At 39.1% G+C, this 23,711-nt stretch overlaps 2 protein-coding genes across 5 annotated transcripts; one reads left to right on the top strand and one right to left on the bottom strand.

Moving 5' to 3' along the window:
* Positions 1-1,132: 1,132 nt before the first annotated feature.
* Positions 1,133-7,289, bottom strand: LOC5518469 (mucin-21). The gene is made up of 6 exons (XM_048734560.1): positions 7,039-7,289; positions 4,882-5,135; positions 3,409-3,511; positions 2,708-3,157; positions 1,656-1,975; positions 1,133-1,276 (listed from the first exon to the last, which is right to left on the bottom strand). The coding sequence occupies exons 1-6, from the start codon at positions 7,094-7,096 to the stop codon at positions 1,133-1,135; spliced, it is 1,329 nt and encodes a 442-aa protein (XP_048590517.1). The 5' UTR covers positions 7,097-7,289.
* Positions 7,290-12,244: 4,955 nt separating this feature from the next.
* On the top strand, positions 12,245-23,269 carry LOC5518471 (D(2) dopamine receptor A). 4 transcript variants are annotated; one of them, XM_032363169.2, is made up of 3 exons: positions 12,245-12,404; positions 12,584-12,651; positions 18,286-23,269. In XM_032363169.2, exon 3 carries the CDS (start codon positions 18,317-18,319, stop codon positions 19,403-19,405), a length of 1,089 nt encoding a protein of 362 aa, XP_032219060.2. In that variant the 5' UTR covers positions 12,245-12,404; positions 12,584-12,651; positions 18,286-18,316; the 3' UTR covers positions 19,406-23,269. The 4 variants fall into 4 exon arrangements, with proteins under 4 accessions (XP_032219060.2, XP_048590452.1, XP_032219062.2 ...); XM_048734495.1 differs by having other exon boundaries at positions 12,245-12,651; XM_032363171.2 differs by lacking the exons at positions 12,245-12,404; positions 12,584-12,651 and adding an exon at positions 13,401-13,793.
* The last annotated feature ends 442 nt before the right edge of the window (positions 23,270-23,711 follow it).

The raw sequence follows: 23,711 nt of genomic DNA, 5'->3' as shown, positions 1-23,711 counted from the left end.
TACTGACTAGTGTCTAACAAGTGTCTACTGACGAGTGTCTACTGACGAATGTCTACTGACTAGTGTCTAACAAATGTGTACTGACAAGTGTCTACTGACAAGTGTCTACTGACAAGTGTCTACTGACGAATGTCTACTGACGAATGTCTACTGACGAGTGTCTACTGACGAGTGTCTACTGACTAGTGTCTAACAAATGTGTACTGACAAGTGTCTACTGACAAGTGTCTACTGACAAGTGTCTACTGACGAATGTCTACTGACTAGTGTCTAACAAATGTGTACTGACAAGTGTCTACTGACGAGTGTCTACTGACGAATGTCTACTGACTAGTGTCTAACAAATGTGTACTGACGAGTGTCTACTGACAAGTGTCTACTGACAAGTGTCTACTGACGAATGTCTACTGACTAGTGTCTAACAAATGTGTACTGACAAGTGTCTACTGACGAGTGTCTACTGACGAATGTCTACTGACTAGTGTCTAACAAATGTGTACTGACGAGTGTCTACTGACAAGTGTCTACTGACAAGTGTCTACTGACGAATGTCTACTGACGAGTGTCTACTGACGAATGTCTACTGACGAGTGTCTAACAAATGTGTACTGACAAGTGTCTACTGACGAGTGTCTACTGACGAATGTCTACTGACTAGTGTCTAACAAATGTGTACTGACAAGTGTCTACTGACAAGTGTCTACTGACGAGTGTCTACTGACGAATGTCTACTGACGAGTGTCTACTGACAAGTGTCTACTGACTAGTGTCTAACAAATGTGTACTGACGAGTGTCTACTGACTAGTGTCTAACAAATGTGTACTGACAAGTGTCTACTGACTAGTGTCTAACAAATGTGTACTGAAAAGTGTCTACTGACGAGTGTCTACTGATGAATGTCTACTGACTAGTGTCTAACAAATGTGTACTGAAAAGTGTCTACTTACGAGTGTCTACTGATGAATGTCTACTGGCTAGTGTCTAACAAATGTGTACTGACAAGTGTCTACTGTTCAAGGTGTCTACTGACGAATGTCTACTGACTAGTGTCTATTGACGAGTTTTCACTGACGAGTGTCTTTTGCTGAGTGTCTGCGGACGAGTGTCTATTGGCGATCGGCAACGTATAAATCACTGGAGAGTTCCGTATACTTCAAGCCGGAGGGCAGGGCGATCATTCCATGAGGTCGGAAGAAACTTGATATACCGTGCAGACGGTTTGTTTGTCAATTCATTTTTCACCACCGTGCTCGTGTCGTTATTTCCGTTAAACACCTGTGTCCAGTAAGTGAAAAAGACAAATTATGATAATGTGAAGAGGGAAGGACGGGGGCGTCAAGGAAGGCCAACCACGCAGCCATTTTACGCTCCCGCACAATACCGAGTCGATCAAAGATTCATTTTTATCGGCTCATTCAAGCAAGTAACTGAGAAACGTTCAATCAAAGATCGTTAATAAACTATCAGACTTTCATCGTGGATGTTTATTTTGTTGTTCTGATGGTTATTTTTCTTTCAAAAGAACCGTTGTATTTTCGACATTCTTTAAACCCCTCAAATTATAATAAGAGGTACAGCAGGTTATAGACAAAATATCTAGGCCTACTCAGTTCCGCCTTCATTCATTCTATCATTCCGTCTCTCTAACGCTTACCTTATCGGCGCCGTTTTCTTGGTAGATGTTCCAGGTGGACCCAGTGGCTGATAATGATAGTTTATAATGTGTAACCCTTCTATTCGAAGCGCCTCCTTGCGTTGCCACGGCACAAATTGTGTACTGAAAGATCAAATGGACCTGTATGTACGAATTAGATAGGGTGCCAGGAGCCCAATAGTTGTCTCCATGCAGACGCGCGTCTTTGGCAGGGTAAACAAATGGCCAAGAAAAAGAATAATACTGCGATGATGCGGAAAAGCTATTGTCCGGGATGATACTCCTGTCTTGCAGTCCAACTGCTGTCGATGATGCACAGTCTGCACAGAATAAAATAATAATCTTGATAAGAATTAACAAAATTAAAATGGCACATATAATAGTTTGCCTCAGACATAATGCAGGCCCGAGACTGAAGGGGGAGGGGAGGGGGGAGGGCTCAAAAGATCCACCCCACTCGACTAGAACGCCAGCTCTATGGATAAAATAAAACTGAATAACACTACAAAACAAAGTCCCACCCTCCCCACCCGTTCTAAAATTCCTGGGTACGGCGGCCTAAATGCAAACCATAATATTAAAGTACAACTTTGTGTAAGCGGGTAATAAAAAAATAATCTATCTATACTAATACACATGGATCATAAAGCATGGGTACAAGCTTTAATTTTTCGAATACGTGAATGTTAGGACTTCGGTGTAACGAGACTGGATGCAGACTCGTACCCAGTCGCTAATTAATATGAGGGCGCGCGACCTCATCTTCCTTCCCAGACATCCTTGCGCGCCCTCTTTTTTCCTCTCAAGCTCTCTTCTCTTTCTGTTCTTTTATAAATAAGCGACTGGCTACGAGTCTGGACCGGATGTAAGATGAAAGAGTAACATCATAGCCCTAATAGGAGTGGCTGCAAAGGCTGTCATTTGATAAAAGAGACCGCCATTTTGTTTTCGAGTTTGACAGAGCAACGCAGAAATCAGAAGACGAGAATCATCAGCAGTTCTATATCTTCCCCAGCAAGGCACCCGAAAAGACATTTGATTTGATGAGTTACCTGGTGTCGTAGGAATTGCTTCTGTTGTTGTTACCGCTGTCGTAGATTGAGATGAAGTTCCTGTTGTTGACTCGGATTTAGTCGTCATTGATGGAGATGAAGGTGTTGTTGTTGTTGTTGTTGACTCGGATACCGCTGTCGTAGAAGGGGATGAAGTTGTTGTTGTTGACTCGGATACCGCTGTTGTAGAAGGGGATGAAGTTGTTGTTGTTGACTCGGATGCCGCTGTTGTAGAAGGGGATGAAGTTGTTGTTGTTGACTCGGATGCCGCTGTCGTAGCAGGGGATAAAGTTGTTGTTGTTGACTCGGATGCCGCTGTCGTAGAAGGGGATAAAGTTGTTGTTGTTGACTCGGATGCCGCTGTCGTAGCAGGGGATAAAGTTGTTGTTGTTGACTCGGATGCCGCTGTTGTAGAAAGGGATAAAGTTGTTGTTAATGACTCGGATGCCGCTGTCGTAGATGGAGATGAAGTTGCTGTCGTTGCATGGAGGTAGGTAACTTTATATTATTAGAAATACATAAAACATAGGGCGGCGTAAATTTGTGGATCTTAGCTACCTAAAAAAATCACTCTAAAAGGAGGGTAACGCCATCCACCCATCCCACACACCTTCCCTAAAATCTGTTACTAGAGCTGAAGCGAGTTAGCCTGTCTGGAAAAGGTATGTAGTATGATATCGTAAAGATCGTTTCTTTCATACCACATGGTGCTGAGCCAGCCGGGCACTCGCAGGAAAATCCCCCATTCACGAAATCTGCCCTGCACACCTTTCCACTGGGACACGCTCCCGGCACACATGCATTCTAGAGACATAAACAATATATATTCATTCTAAAAAACGGCATATGTAGACTAAATATCAATAAATGGATGTGGTTTTAGCAAATGGTCTAAAAGAGCTTGGGACAAGCGCGTGGGAAACCTGTGCTAAAACGTTGCAGCCTGGGCCGGTTTTTCAAGGTGGCGGCCTTAAAACCGCAGAAAACACGGATTTCTGCAAGTTTACGTGAATTTTTTTATTATCCCTAATATATCCTTTAATACAAACCGTAGACTCGCACACTGAACTATTGACGGTAAAACGTAGCCTACCTGTAGGCTTTGATTATTTTTCCGGCACGAAAACCCCGAAAACACGGAGTTCGCATAACCCGGCCGTCATCTTGGGTGCTTCGCGTATTTTTCCTCCCCCTCCCCTACGGAGCGCATTATCCAAGATGGCGGCCGCGTTACGCGAACTCCGTGTTTTCGGAGTTTTCGTGCCGGAAAAACTATCAGAGCCTACAGGTAGGCTAAATAAAACGCAGGCATCGTCTTTGATCAGAAAGCACAAGAATAGCACCGCTCGGGAGGCCTGTGGCGATGCCCGCCGCACGAAGAACTGAGAACAATCTCTCCTTGTCCCTCCCCCAGAAAGAATTTTACTAACCACAGAAAGCCCGCGGAGCTATTCCGATTCATCCCGGTTTTCTAAAGTATAGAAAAACCTGTGTAGGAGGCAAGATACTTCGTTATTAAAAATAAAATAAGAGAGTTCCGCAAAGTCGTATGATTCCAGAAGAGGTAATTTAAAGTATACAGAAATTGGAGTAGCTAATCACTCTCAGCTAGATGCTGAATTACGAGAGCGCAGATTCAGAAGTGGTCGAGTTGAAGGCATGGGAAGGCGCCTCAGGCAGCCGTCATACAACTCATGTCTCACCACGGATCACAGCTAAGATCAAAATTGTTCTTGGTTTGTGGATGAAAAACCGGAGAACCCGGAGAAAGACCCTCGGAGTAAAGGCGAGACCAAATAACTCAACTCACGTCGGAACCGGAAATTGAACCCAGACCCCAGTGGTGAGAGGCACAGGCATTACAGAGCGGCCGGGAAACCTGTGGTGAGAGGCAATGGCACTACAGAGCGACCGGGAAACCTGTGGTGAGAGGCACAGGCACTACAGAGCGACCGGGAAACCTGTGGTGAGAGGCACAGGCACTACAGAGCGACCGGGAAACCTGTGGTGAAAGGCACAGGCACTACAGAGCGACCGGGAAACCTGTGGTGAGAGGCACAGGCACTACAGAGCGACCGGGAAACCTGTGGTGAGAGGCACAGGCACTACAGAGCGACGCTATGACAACTGCGCCACCTGGGCTTCGGCTTCCATGTTTTTTATTTACTATGTACCTTCGTTCCAACGTATATTACGTCCTCGGATTTATCGACACAATCCTCAGGGTGCTGATGGCGAGTGGACGTACTCGTCTGACAGGTTTCTGACGAGCGATTATAGTTGAATGATTGGCATGTGTCACTCAGGAAGCACTTGACACTGCAGTTGTCTTCTGTTATCCCGGTAAAGTTTGATTCTGGATGATTCTTCAGCCATTTTCCAGTTTGACGATCGTCAAGCGGTAACATTTTACAACCACCAACTACAGCTGAAATAAAAAGGAACAAGTCCTTATGTCGGTGCGACTTCCATTTGTATGGTCTAAGGGGCACGACATAATTACCAAAGTTTTTTTCTACTACGGCCGTAGTAGCGTAGTGTCGTAGTAGAGCGTCAATAGTCAAACTCTCTGCAACAAGAGATGCTGCCTGATCTAATACTACATCCAATACGGGGTTTTATTTTACTGAACAATCCCGCCATATATAATTTCCATCTAACCCCAACCGTACCTTAGTAAAGAAGGAAAAAAATACATATCCCATCAAATTCCTACCATAGTACCGTCGTATTGTAGTACAATAGAAAAATGGATGCGGATTCGATGTATTGTTCGTTACAGTACGATGACCAGTGCCGTATCACTTCATATTAAAATTGCTCTATCTTTTTTGCGGAGGGCCCAATGCTCATGATTTTTTTTCTAAGACGACTACAAATTTACTTATGCATATAATATGCACAGAAAAGACTACACATTTTCACATTTTATTGATTTATATGGTATTTTCTGTTTGCACTTAGTGGGAGTAGTTCCGTAGCAGCGGGTATAGTTCCGTATCACTCAAAAATTTCCGTCGTCTGGTACGAGTTTTTTTCATTTGAGAATCAATAAAAAACATATTGACTGAATAACATCTGACATCCCTTTCTTTTTGCTTAAAATTAATGTATAAAAATGATTTTAACTTCGCAATACAGCAGGTTAACAAACCACAATTGTCAATGTGCATTTGCTCGCGTGTCGCTAACAAATCCATATTGCAAGAAACAAAACGTTCTGATAAAATTTTTCAAAAATAAATGCCACAACACACAAAAATATTGAAACGGCAAAATAGACAAAATGCAAAAATGTAGAGGATAAGGTGAGCCTAGAATTGGGTGAGTTGTTGTCGTTCTTTTAAGACTGCAATAAAAATCCCATATCCCTTTGTAAGTAAGCCAGCTAATGATTTAACTATGGTTAATCTTGGCCGTTTTATTTAATCATCCTAGCATATTGATATATCAACCACAGTTCCAGTAATTATTTTAATAATAATATTTTATCGAGCGCTAACAATTTCAAGGAGGTTGTCTTTAAAATGAAGTTCTTTATTCAGCCGAATGACTGAAATAAAAGGCCCACATAATAAAAATTAACCGTTTAGAATTAACATTACTGGGATTTAAATGATTAATCGAGAACGTGATAATCAAATCAATCCTTTTCGCGGCTTTTATCTGCAGTCAAACCAAAAACACACTATGAGCGCACGGAACTATTCCCACGTCCTTCGGGAAGCCCGAAAAACTAAAAGCAATGTAAATTCGAAAAATCGCATCAAGTCATAAAGCATTCGTATAAAAATGAGGACATTTTTGTTAAAGGAGGTATTGTTTTCATCTGACTTTCGTGACGCGGGTCAGTTCACTGTGCAGTAAACGCCGCTCATTTTAGCAACAATTATGAAAATCGCTTCGAAGTAATAATACTTTCTGAACAAACCATTGGATGAAATAAGCTGGATTTATATCTCAGGGAAGTTTAATAGTTTTGCATCATTAAGGTAGTTTTGGATTGTCTACAATATTCGAGACAAAAATATAAAAACAAATGCTGAGTGATACGGTACTAGGACTGCTACGGAACTGTTTATCGAACTGTACTACAAAGGTTCTGCCGAAATTCGTTTGTTTGTATTTAAAAAAACTTGTATGTTTACGGGGTATTTGACTTTTCATAAAAGCCAAAAGTTTTTTTTTTCGTTATGTAATATAGTTATCTGCGACAGTCACTCACTTTCTTGCAACGTATTTGGAAGAAGTTTATCATGAAAAGTCAAACCATACCTTTTTAAAACCAATTAAATCTAACAATCTAACAAATCTAAAAATCTAAAGCTTACTTTTTGCAAATCTTGCGACACACAAAAGGAGAGCGATCAGAAATTTTTCACTCCTCATTTTCGAGTCTTAGCTTTCACAATACTTCCTCACTCTGTGCGGACTTGTTTACTGAAAGGTAGAGGCACCCGTTGGGACCAATGTGACCTGCCACAGAAAGTCCCCCTTTTATTGAATCAATAAAAGAATATTATCAACCCCAATTCGGGAAAAAAAAACAATAGAGTATCTAAATTGCCCAATCAGCAATGCTCAAACTTAAAGAATGTTTGTCACTTTTGACAAACTATTAAATTAGTTATTTGCTTGTTTTGGAACACACAGCGCCAATAATTACTCATAGCTGCATTCCCATGACGATCAGTAGAAAGAGTCATACCGCACATGCAAAATAGCTTGACTAATTAACTCATCTTGTAAATGGTGATTAGTTTAATTGTCACTTTTACTGATGTTCTAAGAAAATGTGAGAAATCATGACAAAATGTGTAACAAAGCGTTTTCAAAGCTGATCTTTTTTTAATATGCAACACTTCATAACCCACATAGATGAAAGGACGTATTGATCTAGTATCGCTGTAATGAAATCCTGTGATAATCAGTTATGCGTCCCGTCTGCCCGTGGGGCACATATAAACTACAGGATAAGTAAACTATAGGACTGTGTGGTATCAAAACAGGTGGGTAATCGACAGATGCAGATGGAATATTAAAGAAGGTTGCATGCTAGCCCTGGCAATTTATTGACTAATTATTAGGAGGCTGGTCCGACATTTGAGTACGAAATTCATTTTTGAAGATTTGCAAAGTTCTCTGGCTTCGACCTTATTTATTCTCGGCACAGTTTCTTTTAATTATTTCAAATATGTAAAACATTGAAGATTGAAACAGCTTGATATGGAGAAGATTGAAAGAGTATTTCCCACTAGGACGCAAACACAACCCGAGAAACAATCTATTCTCTTTGGCTAAGCTAGCGCAAGAGAAAACAACTGCTTTAGTGGAAGAAAATGGTGCAGCATCGTTCAAATTTGTGGAACATTTTTTAAATTTGGCACAGTGATAGAGAATCTCGCACTGAGCAATTCTGGATATGGACCCAACCCCAAAAATGTATACTTACAGTTTTATAGAGGCGGAATTAATTACCCTAAAAACCTGAATAAAACCAATACTTTTCATGTTACGGTCACAAAACTTAACCCAGTGATGGATATTAACATAAACTACAGTTTAACGAAAAAATAAACCACGCCTCCTTGATACTTACAGTTTTAGGGGTGGAATATTTTTTCCCTCTAATCAGCATTAAAACCAATACTACTTATTGTACAACTTTCAAACTCCACATAATTGTAGTACTCTTTACAAAACTTCATTCGAGATATAGACCCACGCCCAGATGCGAGTACTTACAGTTATACTAGAGATGATACAAACGAGGCATATTGCTTAGAGTGCCTTTCAATACAAACTGAAAGCTAAGAATTCATATACTAACTTATAATGGTATATTGCAAGATATTCCCAACCGTATAGCCACGCCCCTATTGTACTTACAATTATACTAAGATGGCACGAAGAAGGTAATCGCATATTGCCTTTCAATACGAGCTATGAGCTACAAATCCACATATTTAATTATATTGGTATATTGCAGGATATAGTCGAGCGTATAACCACGCCCATATAGACAGCATAAGCGTAATATATACTATACATATAGCACGCTAATAATGATCAATAAAAACACAGAATTGTTGTCGACAGGAGTGATCTTGTTGCGTATATAATACCACGAGTTGACAAGTGTACTTACAGTGCTATCAGAAATGAGATAATTGTTATCATTAGCTGTGAATTGGACTTCTCCGGGTGCAAGTGAATAATTGCGACGTTGAAGAAATGGCGAGGGAGGTGTTGAGAGAGTAATCGGAGCACTGCATATTTAAAATGGAGCACTATCAACCTGCCAGTCAAAACGGTAGGAAGAGCCACTCCCAGTACAAATCAAATGCAGAAAAAAGGCATAACTTCATTGTAAAAAGTTGAAATACCAAGCATTCATGCTGTATGTGCTAGTTGTTTAAAAGACACAGACCTTTTTCGAAATCAAAAACGTCTTTTTTTTTGTACGTTATGCAATATCAAACCTGTTAATATCACTTTTTAGTATTTTTGCAAAGTACTAGCTATTATGAAGCTCTAGGGCCTAGGACGTATTTGTTTCAAGACTATTGAGTAGGAACGTGCATCATCGATTATTTTTTTATTTGACTTGTTCCATGAGGCGTCCCCAGAGGCCTCATCGGCTTTGAGTGCCTTATCGGACATTCCGAACAAGAAAACAGTTCTGGCAAGCATCGGCACCCTTGAACGCTTTGTTGTCCTCCTCTACTCCAAGATGAGCCAGCTCTCCTCGGTGAACGACGCCCGGAAGGAGATGGTTGCGAGGAGATCCCGCTTATCCCGCGGGAGGAAAACCCACCTACATCCGCCGCCCTTCTACAGCACTGCAAGAGAGCGGCATACCAGGCTGGCTATTGCCGTGCGCATTCTCTCTTGGTGCAGCCTGTTATGCCCTTCCAACCGATTGGGGCTCGGAATGCTCACTGAAACGTTATATATATATATATATCAACAGTGCTTCTCCGGTGGACACGGGGATGTTGAGCATGTGGGTTGTTCAACCCCACCCCAGTAAAGTATTCTTCAGTATATTGCCTATTTTTCGTTTATTATTGGTGTCGCGGTGAACTTAATGATTGTCTTAAATTAAACAGTCTCTATTAATTTCAGCTTCCCAGCTTTAAAAAAAAAAACGGTTTAATTTGTTTCATCTTATCTAGAACTGTTAATGTCATATGGGCGATGCCCTACACGTTTTTCGAGTTTTGATAGACCAAACATTTGTGAACTGTGTTAGTATGTACAATTGTCACGTCACTGGTAGAAGGTTCTTTCTATAAACTCATGTAAGTATTATAAGGGCATGGTTATACATTTAACTATATCCTGCAATATACCAATATCGGCGAGTATATTGATTTTTAGCTTGAAATGCGTATTGAAAGCGACAATATACCTCCATTTCCGTCATCTCTATTATAACTGTAAATACCATAGGGGCGTAGTTAGGAATATCTTGCAATATACCATTATGAGTTAGTATATGAAATCTTAGATCTCAGTTTGTATTGAAAAGGCACTTTATATAAGCAATTTGCCTCTCATCTCTAGTATAACTGTAAGTACTCACATCTGGGCGTGAGTACATATCTCGAATGAAGTTTTGTAAAGAGTATAACAATTATGTGGAGTTTGAAAGTTGTAAAATAAATGGTAATGGGTTTAAAGCTGATTAAAGGAAATAACTTGTTCCACCCCTAAAACTGTAAGTATCAAGTGGGCGTGGTTTATTTTTCGTTAAACTGTAGTTCATGTTAATATCCATCACTGGGTTAAGTTTTGTGACCGTAACATGAAAAGTATTGGTTTTATTCAGGTTTAAGGGAAATTAATTCCACCTCTTTAAAACTGTAAGTATGAATTTTTTTGGGGTGGGTCCATATCCAGAATTGCTCAGTGTGAGTTCCTCTATCACTGTGCCAAATTTCATAAATGTTCCATAAATTTGAGCGATCCGCCACTTTTTATGCACCATTTTCTTGCACTACTTGGGTATTTCATGTGCTCGCGCATCTGACTCGTCCCTAGTCGTCTCACATGGTTTTCGGAGACGTCGCAAAGCATTAAGGGAAGGGTTAAAGAGGGGACGGATCAGCTGGCACATGTGTCTGGCCGATTCACACTTGTGTTACGTTTGCGTTTGCATCCATAAGTGAGAACCAAGCTTAACGATTTCTATCTAAATGACTGGGGCTGGTTTTTAGGGGTCAGTAAAGCCTTCGACACACTTTAGGCGATTTTGTACGCTCGTATGAGCAAATTAAATCGCCGATCCTTAGCGGATTTGATCGCCAGTATCGGACGAATCTGACGTCTATAGATGTCGGCGAATCCTCCTCCGCGGCAGCAGCCAGACCTGGCGATGTTCAGCCGGACTGTGTCGGATTGTGCTTAATAATATACCTCCCAAAATGCATACGGCTTTGCATATGAAAAAAAGAAAACATTTCAGGGACGTGATCATGCGACGTTGTTGCTATAGAAAAATGCATTTCCTCTTAAAGTATTTTTTAAATACCCTATTTTGTTGGTGAGGCCAAAATCCCGTTTCCCGCCCTGAAAGCAAGGCGCATCCCAGTTTCCACTCCTCAGCGCACCATTCCTGTTTCATGTTTTCAAGGAAAAAAGTCGAACTCATAATATTCAGGCCCGTACTTAGGGGAATGAAGGACCCCCCCCCCCCCCCCCCCCCAACCTCACCACAAAGGCCGAAAGTCCACTTCCGGTTCTCAATAGACGTGGTATTTGTAGAAAAAACTATAAAGCATAAGCTAGGTCACTCCGGTATGTCGTCACTCCATAAGTCAGACTTTTTTGTAGCTAAATCCGACAATAAACGTCCCGTGGAGATAATAAAAAGGCAGAAAAAAAAAATCACTATTACTTCTCGGCGGTGGCCAGAATTTTATCAGAAAACTCACTCCCCCCAGAAAAATTAGGTTCACATTATCGGATCCCCCCCCCCCCCCACACACACACACACACCCAAGAATAATCCTGGGTACGGGCCTGATAATATTATTGCTCGATTGATAACTATACCATCACCCGGTTCTACCTTTCTCTGTTTACCAGAGTACTTAAAAAAGTTAATCAATATTGTTATTATTTACAATTGAAAAAAAAAAGGAAATAAAACTTCAAAATACCCACGGCTGAAGTCTAAAAACTCATTAAAGATATTTGATTGAATGCATCTCAGGAATTAGCCGATAGAAAAGAATTCTTTTTTGACTCGATATTTTTCGGGAGCCTAAAATAGACGCATGGTTGCGATTTTTAAAAGACGCAGTTAATTCAGCTGAGACGTCCGGATCTTCCACAAAGCATCTAATTTTTTAAGCTGCAATTTTTTAATTGAATGGTTGGTGTCACGCGCGCAACGAGAGCATTGGATAGAGTAGAAATCCCTATGATTGGTGCAATTTTGATCGTTGCCATAGTAACATGTTAAGCGCGCTGTAACAGCCAATCAGAATGAAGGCATTTGATCCGTAATCACGTGCTGAATTGAACGAGTGAGTGTCCTAACTTCTTTTATCCCTGATCTTCATGAGTATGATGCGCTTCCAATAGAAACAGTTGCGCTGTGTACACTTGATAGATTAGTGTGCTTTCTCGAGATCTTGGCGGTTTCGTAGAGGTTGGCCTCGTCAAATCAAATGACTGCTTGATAGAGGTAGCCCAAATACAGTAGTACTTGAGCAAACAGGTTAATATTTTGGGACTTGATGAAGTGGTTGCTCACTTGAGACTGTTCGCTTGATAGGTGATTTATTCTAAAGATGCAATCAAAATTTAGCGCTTGCTGACCATTTTTTAGCAAAAGGAAAAGAAAGTTTCCTTTATTGTCTTCAGTATCTATCAATTAGATGAACAGTATATAATCAAGCATAACAAAGAGTTTCAAGTGACCCAACTCCAAGGTAAGTCGCCTTTATTTCTATCAAAATATTAACATTCAAGGATATTAGTAAGACAGAAAAGGGTCATGAGAAATGGTTGATCATACCGCTTTTTGTAAACAACGCAGTTTTCTATTGAAAATGAATGGTGATTGCTCATTTGTATTCATTGTGCCTTTAAAAATCTTTGATTAAGAACAAACTTATACAATAAAAACAATAAAATTGTGAAAACACGACTGGAACCATTAAACAAAGTCATAAAACTCAGTGAATAAATTACGGAGAGAATAGAAATAAAGACTAAAACTCTTCTTGGTCGCATCTCAATGAGATTATATCATAATTTAAGTTTGAATTTGAACTGTTGCAGATTGTATTTTGAAAGTGTGGGCTAATTGGTGCACTCATACATGACAATTTCCGCTGCTCCATCAATTTAGATAGCCAAGCGCGTCGCGAAGCCTAATCGCGTGTCGTGATCGTTTACCGCGAAAAAAAACTCCGTGATCGCGAAAAACTACATGATCGCGATAACGTGATGTATGCCTATACCTCAAGGTGCGGTCTTGTATAGCGTGATCATATAGTCAACGTTTAACACCGTTTTCTGTGGTGAACTGTGAATCGTGATTTAGTTTAAGATGAACATGTATGTGATCGTTTACCGTGAAAAACTCCGTGATCGCGATAGCGCGATCGATGCCTAGACCTCAAGGTCATATCAATATTTGGGTGACCTTAAAACCCGCTCGGTGAATCTCTTGGAGGCCTGGGTCTAAGGAGGTTATAAGATTAGTAAGATAAAGATTTGGCCAAGCGAGCAAGTTTTGCTTAATAATTTTTGCCGCGAGTCTCAAATTGACAGGAATCAGTATTTTTCACCATGTTTTTTGGAGATCTTGGAGCGGGAAAACTTTAGCTCTTCTAAATATGGGCATCTATGCCCATATAAGACAATACGAAGGACACTATCCGTGGGGAATTTATTTGATATGTGGTCATCCAGCGTAATCCTATCAACGTTTACCGCCCGTTTACTATGATAAAATGTGAATCGTGTATCGTGATAGTTTAGCGTGTACGTGGTTCGTTCACCGTGAAAAACTCCGTGATCGCGATAACTCGATCTATGCCTAGACCTCAAGGTGTGGTCATCCAGCGTAAGTATAGTTTAGCGTGAACGTGTATGTGATCGTTTACCGTTGCCCACCCTGTGAAGCGTTCAGCTTTTTCCGTGGCCATACCGTGCCCCCCTACCCCCTCAATAATTAAAAAATATAAGGAAATGACTAGTAGGTTGTTGTATGGTCATCAATGAACGTTATTTTTCATTTTAAGTAAAATGATCACAGTAAACCAGTAAACTATTGTTCACAAAATGGCTATCAATCGGTAGCCATTTTTCGTTACATTTAACTTTCTTCATTACAGAATGGGTATGAATTGTAAGCCATACATTTTTAGATAAGGTGAAAAAGCCTTTCTTAATCTCATAATTAGAGGGAACCTAATACACAGTGGGGGGCATGTAATAGAGAATTCCATTTGGAAATAAAAAAAACCCTGGTGAGGAGAAATTTTTAAAAAAATAGACAAAATGAAACAGTGGGGAACATGTAATACTTTTTTTTGGATCCGAGAAAATGGTTGCCTAAAGCAAAACAAATTAAAATATAAAAAAGGGTGAAAGGTGAATGTAATAGACAACTATAAAATAGTATTATTGAAACGGGAGAACAAATGGGAAAAAAATAACAAAGCTTTTGCCAAAGGCATATTAATACCCAAATGTTATCTTCTCTGAGACTCTGCTTGTCATCATAAAAAGAAAGGAAAGAGAAAAAGATAAGAACAAACCAACTGTGACAGGAAATCCTATGAAGCATGACATCTACAAGATACTGTCTTCCCTACTAATTGAGTATTTAAAAAAATTAGATAGAAAAAAGCACGAGGGAGCCATCTGCAAGTGCTGTGTATCGCCGCCAATTAAGGCTGTTTGAACAGCTCTTTTCTTTTAAGAGATAATGGGAAAAGTGAGTGAGGGTTGTTATCTTTGCCTGTCATACGGAGGTTTCGGGTTTTTCATTCGCTCTATCTGTAAAGCATTAGTTATGGCTATGACGCGCAGAATCGCATATTTCATTGACACATAATCTTAATTTGCTCGATGCTGCTGGATTTGTGACGTAGTGGGCACGCGACACATCACGGACAGAAAGATGGACAAGTGCGAGAGCGGAGAGCACGAGTGACGAAAATACATGAGTCCTTGTCTTAACTTGAGTCGGCAACAAAGTCGTCGGTAAGGCCTCCCCCCCCCCCCCCCCCTCCTCAAAGATTCCGCCATGTCCCAGCTTGGAAACTGAGGAGTGTTTTTTTTTCTTACCGTTCCACTCACGAAATAAAAACTCCTGTTTTTTAGGATGGTTTTATTCTGTGAAAAAAAAGCATTTCTGATTTACGAAGTGCACTTCCTACTAATCAAATTGAACTTTTCTATATCATTGGCTAAATTTTCCAAAGGAAATCTCTTGTTCATTAACGACTTGAGACCCTTTGCCAGGCGAGGTTCTCATAATATGAGTTTCCCCCCCCCCCCCCCCCCCCCCACTATGCTTCCTTTTAAACGTGGAGAGCTAGCAATTTGTACGTGCCATGATACTAATGGGGCCATATCTGTGGCCACCGTGAGGTCTATTTGACTTAAAGAGCATTAGTTAGCCCCACCTTTGTTATTGTTCTCAACCAACATTGGGTGACAAAATATAAAAAGAAATAATAATAAAATAATAGAAGCCGATAGAAATGGATGCTTTCTCATACTTGGTATTTTGCCAGAATGACAATATGGCGGCTGACAGGTGCTGTGGTAATTGCGAGTCAGTAAAACCCCATATGGTAAAGGGGCGCTGAAAAAAATGGGGGGGGGGGGGATGAAGGAGGGTCACAGCCTCCTAAGTTATGGGCCTAGCTCAGCTAAAAAATGTGGATACTCAAAGTATTTACTTGTTTAGATAATCATTCGACAAGGCTAGTACTTCGTGGATGTCATAACCTTTCTCAAATCAATCTCGGATCTAGGGAGGGGGGTTGGCTCAGTGACGAAGTGGGGAGGGGTCAGGCATTTTTTTATGACATGGCTTTCTGTCAGCCTAAACGGGGGGGGGGGGGGGGGTAAACCCCCTAAACCCCCCCTAGATCTGGTACTGAGGTGTAACCGGTTATACGTGCTTATCCGCCCAACACTGTTAATCCCATTTTCGTTTTAGTGGGGACCAACATTTTGATACCTGTCGGTAACGATAAGAATCAATCACACCATGCCACTAAAGAAATTAAGACTTTTTAGTTTGCGGTAATAAGCGTAGTATATAACGAATCAAGTTTGCTGGCATATCTTCGTATGCTTTTCAGCATTAATGTCGCCATTCACAGCAAGAGATTTTTTTCTTTTTTGCTATTAAAAAGGTAATCATACGACTTCTCCTTTAATGTTATACTTCTTTACACTTATGAGATTTAAAAAGCTTTTATCCCAGCGAGTGTTCGCAGACATCTTGGGAACCTTAGATACCAAAGCCTCTAACCATCAAGAGTTGAGTATAATTTGTATTGTTAATCAAATTGAAATGAAAATTTAATGAAAACTAGGCGACAGATTGGCGGGAGGAGCTTGAGTTCTAAATGACGCATAAATTTTTAAATAAGTAAAGATAGAAAAAGTGTCACATTTGAGCCACAAGCTGATAAGATGATGCTGTTTAATTTAAAGCTGCTATTTAAAAAAGAAGCTCTATGTGACAGGGACATTCCAGATGAAAAATCGAGTAAATTAAATGTCTGAGTGAAAAAAAAATAAGCAGGAATTCATCAAATTCTAAAAACATGCTGAGAACATATTCAGCCTGAAAATGCTCCAAAAATAAGAACGGTCCAGCCTCAACTGAAAATTAGACGTTCTAATAAAAAAATTAGCGTATCAGATATCAAATGCTCGACCTTTTCCCAATGATGTGAAACCCACACTTAAGATGTTGTATTTAGACACGACAAAACATTATCTTCAAGACGCATTTCCTTTGCTATTAGTATAACAAATCATTGTTAAATACTTATAACTCATAACTAATTAATATATAATTCATTTTGTTTCATAACCATTATCATTTCAGGTAGTAAACAGTTTAAGGTTTTAGAAATTTTGGGTTGAGGTTTTACACATTTTGGTTTAAGATTTTCGAAATTTTGTTCTAGCGCACTTTCCAGTTGGGGTTTGTATTATACACAAAATTGATGACACAGTAATAGTGTATTCTTGGTTGATCGAAAACGAATTTAATATAAGAAGAAAAAAATACGTGATATCTTTATGTAATGTGACAATGAAATCTACATATTATCCAGGGAATTATCTTAAGAGAATAAAAAGAAAAGTTTTTTGGGCTAGGAACATAAAAGATTAAGATTATAGAAACCGAATTGTTTACGAATTGGACGCAGTGATTCTGTGTTTTTACGACGCGCATAGCGCCTTCTCCCGCCAAAACCACAGCTTTCCCATGGAAATAATCTAAATAATGGCTAGTAGTTAAAAGCTTGAACTTGAACAGCGTTACATCCTCCTTAATTCAAGTAAAATCACGAAATCCACTCTCTAATCGCATAATATGAATTAAAATAATAGAGACACTGTAATTAGATAGTCGCACAGATTGAATACAATAATTCACGTTTGATTTATTCTCTATAAGATTCCCGCAAGAGACATTCCCAATGTTAAACGCGGCAACTGGTATTTAAGTTTCAAATGGGGCAGCGTAGTCTTACCTTTATTTCACTGATCAAAAGACAGCCGAAAGTTGTCATTTTGCTTCGAGATGACTTTTATTCCTTTAATTACATGAACGGAAACTGTTTCGTATTTTGTCGTATCTCGAAAACGTGTGACCTGAAGTGGAAAGGTGAAAAAAAATATCAATTAAACCAAAAAGGCAAACAGTTTTTGTATTGCGACATCTAATAGAAGAAATAAAGATTCATTTGAGAGAAATATATAAACGCCGTTTATTATCCTTATTTTCTTATTAGCGTGGGATATTAAATACAACATTTATACAAGGCGAACGAAACTTTATAAGCCTTTCAATATGTTTTAAAAAGCTTGTTTATTCTAGGATAGCTTGTATACTGAATGTATTTTGTAATTAAGGCGGCGTGGACTAATTTCTGCCGATATAATGACAACCAAAATTGGCATCTTTAGCTTTTTCGGGGATCGAACTGACTGAAAGATGAATACTTCACATGAATAGTCGAGACGTTCGCACCTGTTTCGGAAAAAAAGAGCAAACGAAAAACTTAAGAGTTGAGCGCGCGCGTGATCCTTGCCGGGCTCTGATTGGTTAGCTCCAGCACCTATGTAACATAGCTAACAGCGGCCTCCCCCAAAATTAACATACACTTACAAATATAAGACTTTTCTTACAACGGGTTGGCTTGCCATAAAAGCAGTGTCATCACTTCAAGAGGACAGTAGTGCAGTCTTACTTCATAGATTTAAGAGCCGTGTTGACCATAAACTCAAATCTGCAAGCTTTGCCCGGCTTCGCACAACCATCCTAAATAGTTATAATTTTTTCCTCAAAACAGGTGAAACTTGGACCAGGCTGAGGACACGAACATGGCAAGTCCAACTATCCCCGGTTCCACAAGCAATGATTGGTTTCACAATCTAACGGTGACAAATAATACAGCGACTGGCTCGCCGCCATTTAATCACTTTGAGCTACCTCTCAGTCTGATGGCAAGCTTCGTAGTGGTGGGGAATTCACTCGTCTGTACGCTCTACTGTCACTATCGCAAACTCCGTACAATAACTAACACATTTGTGGTGAGTTTGGCGGTATCGGACGTTCTCGTTGCTATCGTGTTCGTTCCATGTTTTCTCATGATGAGTTACGTGCCTGAAATTGGTTTAATCGTTCCATATGTTATTGGGTATATTCTGTTCGCGTATATGTTCAACTTCTGTGGAGTTACGTACGACCGTTACCAGGCCATAGTACACCCTCTCAGCTATCACGCGAAAATGACCCGTCGAACAGTGAATAAGATCCTGATTCTGGTGTGGACGATCCCTATGGTTATAACACTCGTACCTGCATTCTGGTACTCACAGCCTCCAAATATTAAGAAACTCGCGAACCAAATCAACCAAGGACTTTTGGTTTTTTCCATCACTGCTATTTCTGTAATTATTTGCATGGCTTATTGTAAAATGTTTCGCGAGACAAGACATCAAATCCAAAAAATGGCCGAGCTAAGATTGGAAAGCCTTAGCAGACAGTCTTCACTTGGAGCAGGAAAACACAGAAGAAAACGACAGTTAAACATCTCCGTCGAAGTCAAAGCTGCCAAAGTATTTGCTGTTTTAATAACGACATTCGCAATTTGCTGGTTCCCACTTATTTTCATCAACATTATTGAAGCGATAGGATATGTGCAAAAAGTTCCACAGGCGCTTAAAGATATCTCACTTTTTACCCTAGTGGGGAATTCATTTCTTGACCCTCTTATTTATTCACTGTACAAAACGGATTTCCGTAATGCCGTGAGAAAGTTCTGCTGCTGTTGGAAACCACCGAATCAACAATACAGTACAAATGGCGTGGAATCTAGTTACATTACTCGCGTAGATTCAAGTCTCGAGCTCACTCCTCCCCAGGAGCAATGTTGTTCTGGTCGGCGAATTGAAGAACAAAATGTTTGATAGATGCGTGGTGTTCTTTTTAAAGGCCTTTCATAATGGACGTAAGCGAAGACAGAGGCGAATCGAAGACATGATGCCAACCGCGCGTGGGAAAAACGGTGGCAAGTTTAGAGGCAAGCGGAGAGGGAAGTGGAGAAGGAACCCTTCCTTTTCAACTTAATCGCTTCTTACATGCGTCTACTTCGCGCTAATTCTAACACGCGTGTACAGGTGTAAGCTCTACTACCTACCTACCTACCCTTCCTAGTCCGTGTCCGTTTTCTTCGCTAAAGCCGCTCTAAAAACTGTCAACTCAGTGTTTTTCAAGTATTTCAAGCAAACTAAATTTCGAGTACTTCCAGCAAACAAGAGTTCAAGAAGTAATCGACTGACACACGTGATGAATGAAAACCATTTATTCTCGGAAAAAGAACTGCTAAATGAAAGTCATCACCTTTCAGATCGCAAATAAGTCGTTAGACATACGGGGAAACGACTAACTTGAAATTTAGCACCTCTTGAAAAAGCAAGACGATTACGAAGCTAAAAAATCATTCATCGTCGGCTTTTCAAGAAGCTGCAAACAATTCCGTGAAGCGTCACAGACAAAGCACTGAATTTTCTTTGAGCTTTCAGTGAATAAAATTAGAAAATGATAATAAACCCGCAGATAAAAAAATTACTGAGCTTCTAATATTGTTGCGGCTAATCCTAAGACGGCCTTATCTCGGTTCAATGCGGATGAGTTTGCAAGCAAGTGGCGCGGTGAGCAGAGTGTAAAGTAGCTGTCTTTTTTCGTTTTACGCACGTGATTCTGTTTTTCGCATTAGGCTAACCTAGTTACATATAGATAGCGCAGAATTGAGCCTTCAAGTCGAAGAAATTGACGAGTTAGTAAGATAAGACGTTTTAATTGGATTTAACTGAGAATCTCTTTGTTTTCATGCGCCTTTGAAATATTCTCTTTAAAATCGTAAAGACGTAAAAAACACTCACATGCAAGTTTCAAATAATATTTCATCTCGAGTCTGCTGGAGTTTCTAGCATTGCGCCTTATATTTCCATATAATAACAGCGTAAAAAAGTTTTTTGTCAATATGGCAATTTGAAAATGGTGTATAGCTCTTCTTTTAGTATACACACATTAGCTTAAGGTTTCAATTAAAGACGACATTTAAAGTACAACGGTTTGAGTATCTTAGACGATCTTAAACGACGGATGACAAACGAAAGCAAACACCTTGACACAGAAATAGCGTAATCCTCTCCGGTAGCAAACAATATGAAAGCCTCGCTGTCTCCTAGATTGCCAAGTCTTTATTTCAACATCATTTCACTAATCCAATACGTATGTTTCTTCATGGGAGAAATGTTTGGCTTTCGTTTTGCTGCGGTACTTATACACAAACGCGTTGTCATGGGCCGAAATCTTCATAGCACTTAGGCTCTTCCATGAAATGCCTTTTCCATTAGACATCAATGGTTTGTTCGCGGTTTTCTGAAAGACATTGTTTTTGTGCACGTAATAAGGGCCCTGTCGGGTTAAGATAAGAATAGGAAAAACTCTCTGTCACGTTTTTAACAGGCTCTTGAAATTATTCAATTTTCATGAACAATCTATTTAGTCTTATCCCGATGAGTCTTAAAATATATTTCAGTGGAATTATTAGAAGGAATTTGGGAGTGTTTCTCCCAAATAACCAACAGAAATAATTGGTGCCATATTTCGGCGCTCATTGTAGATAGCCAAATTCGCCGGATGTGAATGCTGTTGATTTTATTTTTTCGACAAACTTCGGAAATTTGTTGGAACATCTCATGTCGCTTGTGTCTACTTCGGTTGGGAGAATCAAATTAAAAGGAATCTCCTCAATTTTATGCCTTGCGGAAGTTCCATCAAAACTGTCTAGCTTACATAGGACGTTTCATACAGCAATATTAGCAACCCAATATTTCGAAAATTTTATATTTTCATTAATTCGTTTTAACTTACGAAATCACTAAAAAGATGATAGCTAAGATAGCTTTCAAATGGAAAAAGAGAAAAAAGATGGTTTAGTGATAAAATAATTAGTGGTAATTATTAGCCATTTATTGGAGTTTACCTAGCTAAATACTGCGTTAATTTATTCTGACATAAACGACAAAAACATTTGTCTTCCAGTATTAAAAAAATTTACGACTTCTTCCCGACTCAATTTTCACTGTTTATCGAAGATAAATTTAAATGACATTCAAACTAACATTTCCAGTAGTAATAAATTAGCAAATACAATAAATCTTAGGCCTGCTATAAATAGATGGACACAAAATGAAATACTTATTATCGTTTCGATGTGTTTTTCTTTTTAACAAACCCAATGTTGGCACAAGAGGGGTTGATCAATATAACTAAGATAAACTGGTAGCCGCAGCAAGACCTTGATAAAAATCTAAAAACTAATTTTCTAATGCGTGAACTTTAGTTTCTAAAAACCTAGTATTTTTTTGTGTATAGAAAATAGTTGGAGAAGTCTGGCAGATTTTGAATTACTATAAAATCGCGATTTCATAGAACATTTTTAGTACAAAATCTATCAAGTACCTGATATAAATATGATGTCGGGGTTACACTTGAGATAAAATTTAAGTGAAATTACGTTCCCACTCTTTACTGTTCAAACAACAAACAAAACCTCCGACATCAGCCAAGCGAAAAACAGAGAATAAATAGGCCTTACTAGTAGGGAGACACATATAAATAAATAAATCAATTAGATGAATAACTATTTAAAACCATTTTCAAAAAATTTGTTATGTGAAGGTTTTGTTGTGAGACGATATTAGTCAAAATAGGGATATTAGGCTTTCATATACTGGTGTTTGTTGCTTCTCATGCTTTTGAAAGGTAATGTAAAAGAAAAATACAGACCCAAATACACTTCATCGGGTCTGGCTTTTGAAAATTTTCAAGTGTGGGGCTACTTGAAGAATCGGCATAATAATGATCGATCTGACAGAAGTTCCTGATAGAAAACAATAGACCATTACAAATTTAGACCTTTAGAGCATTATTTCTTAAAAACCGAAACAATTTTTGGCAACAGATGCAGAAAAGAAATCGCAAGAGTACAATAAATACTATAAACCAATGCAATGTGGACAGCCTTGTGAAAGCTAATAAAAGGTAATTCACCTAATAAGGGATAAAATAGAATGGGAAAATTGAAAGGGATAAATAAGTGGAATGTTTGGAATTAAGACAGCTGATTTATGATTTGAACAATGCGTAGATTTTAGTGCACCCAAAGTAAACGATAATATTACCAACACAAAAAAAATGAAATAGAAGAAGATAAAAACTATATATATTCATACATGTGTACATAACAAAATTCTTGATCCTTTTCTCTGATAGCCTAGAGGAAAATGCAGGAAAAGCAAAAAAAATGTAGACATTTAAGGAGGGATAAATTACGAGAATGAACGTTTATCCTTCTATTGCCTATTGGGCTTGTTTGCAGTAATACAAACTTGATAATGATTCACTGTGTACATCACAACACCCAAAACCGATAACTCTAACACACAAAAAGTAATAGCGGTTAGTTAATGACTATGAAAAGGTTTTACATGAATATTCCCTAACTGCGTTCCCATGCATTTTCTGATTATTTCATAGGTCCTCCATAGCCATTTTTCAGTTGCACGACAGCTGTATATCTTTTTCCAAAAAGCCGGGAAAGGCAGAATGTTTAAAAAGCTCATCGTTCACCACAAGCAAATCAAATATGCAGCAACTTAATATTACACAAAACTTAGGAATATTTCACTGATTCAAACCCTTTGCTCTGTCTCTAGAAAATTCGGTTAATTTCCGAAATGTCACACGGTGAAGCCACCATAGAAAAGAAACATAAAAGATAAACATACACAAAATATTATTTAACGCTTACGGTTCTAAAGGACAGAGGGAAAAAATGGCAAAAACACTTTTTGATATGTTGGTTTACATAACATAAGAAACCTCTATGCAAAAATTCAAGCTTACTGAAGTTAACCAGACTCTATTTGGGAAAACTTGCCATTTTTTTGCTCTGTCGTTGTAAAGATATGAAAACTAAAACATAAATCAATACGCTGGTAGCCGATTCATTAACTTTTACCGTGGCAAAATTAATGGGGAACTCAAGATATGGCTAGAAAATGCAATCTTCTTTTTATTCTATATTGATTTCTTAATATAGTTAAAAGGACCGTGAAGCTTGGAAATAAGAAACATAAGAAACCTCTATGCAAAAATTCAAGCTTACCGAAGTTAACCAGACTCTATTTGGGAAAACTTGCC

Source organism: Nematostella vectensis, chromosome 11, assembly GCF_932526225.1.
Source record: "Nematostella vectensis chromosome 11, jaNemVect1.1, whole genome shotgun sequence".
Classification (NCBI taxonomy): domain Eukaryota; kingdom Metazoa; phylum Cnidaria; class Anthozoa; order Actiniaria; family Edwardsiidae; genus Nematostella; species Nematostella vectensis.
Note: the sequence above shows the minus strand (reverse complement) of the source record. Positions and strands in the feature narration are given on the sequence as shown.